Source organism: Falco punctatus (genome assembly GCF_963210335.1).
Source record: "Falco punctatus genome assembly, chromosome: 18".
In the NCBI taxonomy this organism is placed as follows: domain Eukaryota; kingdom Metazoa; phylum Chordata; class Aves; order Falconiformes; family Falconidae; genus Falco; species Falco punctatus.
In genome coordinates this window covers 6,212,347-6,218,716 of record NC_137598.1, presented here as the reverse complement: position 1 = coordinate 6,218,716, position 6,370 = coordinate 6,212,347, and the positions used below count along the sequence as shown (strand labels likewise).

General features: G+C 43.7%; 1 protein-coding gene across 1 annotated transcript; it reads left to right on the top strand.

Annotated features, from left to right (window-relative positions):
• Window positions 1-4,355: 4,355 nt before the first annotated feature.
• LOC308055293 (MAD2L1-binding protein-like) lies at window positions 4,356-4,865 on the top strand (the record flags this gene model as incomplete). Its single annotated transcript, XM_080369103.1, has 1 exon — window positions 4,356-4,865. The coding sequence occupies exon 1, from the start codon at window positions 4,365-4,367 to the stop codon at window positions 4,863-4,865; it is 501 nt and encodes a 166-aa protein (XP_080225229.1). The 5' UTR covers window positions 4,356-4,364.
• Window positions 4,866-6,370: the final 1,505 nt, after the last annotated feature.

The window sequence follows — 6,370 nt, the reverse complement described above, 5'->3', positions numbered from 1 at the left end:
TTTAAACATCACTGGGGGGGGAAAAAAAGAGATGGTGGACTCTTTTTGAAGATGGTGGGAAGGCAAAATGGATGGTTGGGATGTGTTTGAAAAGGTGGGAGGCAGGGTGGGGGTGTCCTCTTCCGTGCTCGCTATTATAGAGACATGTTCTAGGGTTTTGTAAGCTAACAGGAGCAAAAGCAATGGAAGTTAGATCAGGAAAGAACCTCATGCTTTAGCAGACACTGCTTTAGTGACTTTAGAGACCATTTTGCTGTTGGCATTGAAACGATTCCAAAAAAATGGAAAAGATTTTGCTGCTTGTGTTTGACTATCAGACCTGAAGATTTCTGGAAAGGTACCGTGAGATGATGAAAGCATGACGCTGTGTGTAAAATGTTGCTTTTCTATCTGTAAAGGGATTCCCTGAAGTGCTACGTCACGACATGTTAATATCACTCTTACAAACTGACTGATGCTTTCTCTGTATTGATGTTTTTCCAGAATACACAGATGACAATGCCCTGATTCCGGGGAACTCATCGGTAACTGTTAGGGGAGTCCCTGTTAGAGGAGTTAAAGCTACCGGCAAGACAGACCTTGGGTAAGTAGCCATAACGCGTTGTGTTCTTTGGGAGGGGTTTCAGTGTGTTCACCTTCTTTGTGGCTGTTAGTTTACGGAGGCATTCCGGTTGTATCTTTCTTGTTAAAGCTGCTGTTAACTTTTGTTGTGACAGGGCAGATTTGAATGTATCTGTCCCAAAGCAGACTTAGATTTTTCAGCCCGCTGGGACGTGGCATTCAAGCTCCAACAGTGGTAACTGTTCAGATGTTTGAATTGGGTTTTTTCTTGGGCTTGGTTTTTCTGAGAGTCAAGTTCTCCATCCTGTTTCCTCTATGCAGAGAGATCCCTTATTGTATGCTTTTGCTTGTATTGCTTTTAGAGTAAACGGAGAGACACATTGCAGTGTGAACTGGTGATTTGTTCCCATCTGCCAGCAGTCTGAGTCTCCGTGTTTGCCTGCTTCCTTTGTTTGGGGGAGGGGGGCAGGGTATTCTTACACCCCAGAGGGGTGGGGGTGGCGGGGCTGCATGCTATCTCCAGAGGAAAGACTGAGAGTGGCCAGCTGGCAAACCGTGCAAACAAGAAGTTTCATTCTTAAGTGATTCCTATTAGATTCCTAAAGACAATGTCTATGTCGGGCAAGAGAAAAAGAGCAACGTCCTAAAGCGTATTGCCTTTTGTGCCAGGACGGTGAAGGAACAGTTGATCTTTTCCAAACCTGAAGCTCAGAAAGCAGTTGAGCACTTTCCCAAATGTTAGTAGTTACCTTTCTAAGTCTGATTTCACCCTAAGCTGCTCTCTGTGCTCCAGGTATTACTGCTGTATTCCTCAGATTTATGGAGGACAGAGAATCTGATTACAATTGCAGATACTCAAATGTAAGCCTGACTACAGCATTGTCGCTGTCATCGATGTATTCGTACAGTCCAGTTCTGTATCAGCTGCATCAGCATGGTTTGAATGGTCATGTTTTCAAGGCTTCTTCAAGACAGACCTCTCCTCCACCATTAGTAGGTATTATTAACTTGTGGTTTTGCCATGTCTTTCTAATGTTAGTTCTCAATAAATAGAGTGTACTGGCGAGTTACAGCGTGTCTCAAACAAACAGTACAGCAGCATCCTAGTACCCATGAAGCATCTGCAAGCAAAACCCCCTGAATTTATGTGGCTCCCCTGTAATCTTTGGGCATATTACTGCAGTAGGTGTTGCAGTGCTTTCAGGCGCTACCAAGACTTTCTGGATGCCACAGCACTGTGCTTCTAAACATGGCCTGGTTTGGGGGGTTAATTTAGATGGGGATGCTTAGTGCTGTCTTGTCAATATAGCCTCCATTTCTGGTTGGATGGCACCCTCTCCTGGTGTTGGAATGCTACCCTAAAATGAGAGGCTAGGTGCCACTAGCATCAAAGATCCAAGAAATACCTGCACGTGGGGATATGGGATGAACGCCGCTGCTCTCCTAAAGTTGCAAATGGATTGGGCAGGTTAGCTTTCTATTCCTTCAGCTGGAAACCTTGTGGAAACAACTGGTAGAGTCGTTAGTGTTTGGGAATGATGAACGCTTGGTGTCACGGTGGAGAGGCCTTCAGGAATGCGTTAGTCACCTTGTAGTATCTTCCTCAAGGCAAGTGGATGGAGAAACCACGGTGCGGTAATCTAAAGCACTTCCTCATGTTCAGGAGGTACGTGGCTGTACTTGCGAGCCTGGTGGTGGTGTAGCAGTGGCAGGAAGAATGAGCCTTTCTATTTGTGCAGGACCTGCACAGCAGCCTTTGGGTTGCCTCTGCTTGTGGGACGCTTTGGATGATGTATGAATTGTTTGTTAACTGATGGACGGTTGCATGTTTGATTCATGAGTAGCGTGCAGGTACAGACCAATGAGTATGTGGAATCTCGGCAAGGGCTTGTGTGTCATAAGTGTTTCCTAAAATACTGGAGCATGTTCAAGATGATCCTAAAGCAAATTCTGGTAATCCAGGCTTTTTTTCGTATTTTTTTAACACAGGCCTCCTCGACCACAGAAAATCCTTGGAACTGCTTTCAGGTGATGTTTCTACTGCTATTGGTAGTCACTTTAGGCTAGAGGATAGTAGGTACCTGAACACAGTGCTTGGGCTTCCACAAAGAAACACTTTTCTACAGACAACTGTTCTTGTTTTGTCAGGGGAGCGTAGAAACCAAAGTGCTCTGTCTGGTACCTGTTTGTGATAGTGGGGCTATACAGATTGCCTGAAGGTGCCTTCATATTTGGATGGCTGACTATTTAAGAACAGAAAACTGTAGCACAGTCTTCATAGTTTTGAGACTTAGAGAGCAGAAAGAAAATATGTGAGGACTTCTTCTTGCACTGCTGTATTCTGTATCTTAGAGTCATTGGGGACAAAGAAGGAATGGGATTTGGGGTTTTATTTCAGTTGCACTGAATGTACCAGGAGAGCACACTTTATGTATAGAAATAAATTTCCATATTCATAAGACTATCGGAACACAGTGTTTTGGTGTTCAGGTTTTATAAACTGTTTTCACGGCTTTATGTTGGTTACGAGTGCTTTATTTTAAGTTCTAATCATCTTTTTTTCTTCTTCTAGAAGTCAAACTCAGCCAGCGAGTAGAACATCAAAAGAGGTATGTAAAGACACAAGCTGAAACTTTTTTCTACATGCTGCACCTAAGTCTAAGAAATGTAGCCTTGTACTAATTCTTTTATATATGTAAAATATAAATGTTGTTATAAATTGAGACCACAACGGATCATAATCCAATTAAAATTTTATTAATTATAGCAAGTAGAATATGAGCAAAACCAGCGCTGGACGGCAGGGCAGTCTGCGCTCCACCAACTGCCGTGCTGAGCAGTTCAAACAGTCCCTTTTTATACATCTTTATTTCCGTGTTCATGAAGTAGTGGAGGTACTCTGCGCATGTTTCAGTTGTTGTTAGGGGGTCGTTTTCTGCCTCCTGGTGGTCGTTGAGGCCGAAGTAAGAAGTCTTCCTCCTTCATCCCATAGTTGACCCCTCACTCATATGTCCTTATATGGGGTTGTTTGTCCTGTTTCTGTCGGTTCCTGGACATCTGGTGGTTATCTTATCTTGCACAAGCGGTATCTGGTTTAGTTTGTGTAAGCGATTGCGGCTATCCTACCTTACACAAGCGGTGTCTGGTGGCTGTTTGCATAAGCGATTTCATATCTTTTGCTGTCTGACCTTTACATTGGGCTTAACATAAATCTTAATAAACAATACCCTAGTCCATAGTTTCTCACATGTGCCAAACACTTGTAAAGTGAAGTGCAGTTGTAGCTGTATCCTTAAGTGTTACCACAACTTCATTAAAAAAACCCAAACAAAAACAACCCACAAACAACTAAAAAAACCTTTAAGTTAGGTGGCTAAAGGTCTCAAAAAGTTGCTGTTTATCTCTTGTTGTTCCACTTTGTGCTCAAAGCATGCCACTGCTTTGTTTGTTACTCAAACAACTTGAAGAAAAAAGGCTGGTAGGTGTTTTTTGGAGTGATAGCTGATCTTTAAAAGATGGAGTTTGTAATTCTCGTGGACATTCCTCAGTAGTGGGATTCAGATTTAAACTGAGTAGCTATAGGGCAGCCATTTGTGTTCATCTTGGGTCTCCTGATTCCGTACGTGGGTACCTGTATCTCTTAAAAGGCACATAAACCCTTGAACCTTCCTTAACTTTCAGGGATGGGATGGGCCACGCTTTCTGAAGGGTGTGTTGGTACTAATGTTTCCTAATAATGAAACGTGGTGATCTTTCTTTGCTTTGTTTTCCAGGATGGAGATGTGATTAAGAAGCCACCCTCCATGGACCTGGCAAGCAAGAAGTGCCAGCAGGTGCTGACAGAACTGGAGGAAATGTTCCAGCGCTTGGAAATAATGTTTAGTTTGACACTGGTTCCTCGGGTTCTTATTCTACTTGGAGGCAATGTCATGAGCCCCAAGGAGCTCTATGAGCTCAGCTTGGAGGGTATCTGTGAGGGCGGTGCTGAGGAGAGCCTGAGAACTGCATCCTGCGTTTGCAAGCTCTTTCACTCGCTCTTTGTTGCGGATGTCTTCAGTGAGCTGAAGGCTCTCCCTGTCATGGGCACTGTTGTTATGCTCCAAGGACACCGTGATTGTGGTGTTGATTGGTTCCGGCCCAAGCTCAACTATAAAGTGCCGACTCGAGGGAGGAAACTAGCTGTTAACTTGTCCTGCGATGGAGACATCAACAGAAGTGCCTCGGCTTCTCAGCATGTGACCTCTACTTGGGAGGACTATGTCTGGTTTCAAGCACCAGCGGCGCTCAAAGGCTTTCACAAATGACCCGCACTCTGCAGAACTTTAATGGAATATCGAATAACCTTTGGTGCCGCTTTAAGCGATAACTTTATCAAATACAACTGTGTATTCTTGTCTGTCTGGATCCTTTATTCAGGGCGTCTACTACCTTCCTGTAGTTCAACCGTGTCCATCTGTTTTCATCTCCTGAATGGCTGTTGAAAGCAATTACCCTTTAATGCACAGCTGCACAAAGATACAGTGATTCTTTGGGGACCTGAGTTATGGTACAGGAGACTAATTGGCGCGTTGGGAGTAAAACTTTCCTGCTGTGTACTTGCTGAACTGGCAAATACTGGATAAACCTTTTCCCTCCCGAGTTTTAATGCGGCCATTACTAAATTAGCTGATTGCTTGGGACTCTCTCTGGGTAATGTACATGACTATTAATACACCTGGCCTTTACTAAAAAGGCTATAGCCATTCTTACCCGTAAAAGGAGACCTTTGTAGTCTGATCAGGCTTGAGTGAGTACTCGAGTGTTTGCCTATCTATTTGATAAAATTAGACTTCTGTATAACTCAATTTCAGTTACTTAACAATCCAAACAAAGAGTGGGACTTCTGAGTAATTGGGAGGTCTTGTACTGGTGACAAAAAGAGATTGATTGGCCCTGTGGAAGTGGGGAAGCACGTCTTCCTATTTTTTTACTAACCTTTAGCCCAACAACCTTGACGGTCAGTTAGATATACAGTTAAAACTAAAAGCAAGCAGTTTCTGCTCTAACCCTCTTCAGAGGAGGTTAGGACTGCGGCGAATGAAGAGACGGGACGCAGCTTGATGCAAGCAAATGTCAACTTATTGTACAGAAGCACGAGTTTCTATACACTTTCAGAAGCTGCGCGTTTGAAACAGATTGGTTCTTGAAGCTAAGCCTTGCATACTAGGCAATCCCCGATTGGTGGTTAGCTGCCATCAATTAACAGCAAGCTGTTACCTTTCCTTGGCGCCATCCGTCCCCCACTCCCCTGTGCTCTGTAAACATTCATCATGTTAATTGTTGTCCAGAGAAGCTCGAGCACATTCCCCTCAGCTAACTGATTGCCACGCATGGTCCTAGTTTCCAGCCCGCTCCTGCATCTCCCCCTTCCTGTTGCACAAAAAGAACCTTTGAAACCGAACGAGTAAAAACAAGGTATAAGTAATAGAACAAATAAGAAAGCAACTAAGTCATATTATCAATGTCAAAATAACCCACTGTCTCTGTTCCGTACAATTTTACAATTTCCCCTTTTTGTTTTTGAACAGCTAGTACCAGGTTTGCCATGTTCTGCAGGGCCCTTGCAAACATGACAGCAACCAAGGTAATAGCAAACAAACAATACTGCCAATTGAGTGAATGGATGCCAAAAAGGCTGACATCTTCTCAGATTTTGATAACATGTTGCTGCAATGGGGCGCCTAAAATCCATGCAGCACATACCATCCAAATCCTCACAGCCACGTCCTTGAACCAACGACAAAAAGCAGTGGCAATTTTGACTCACATG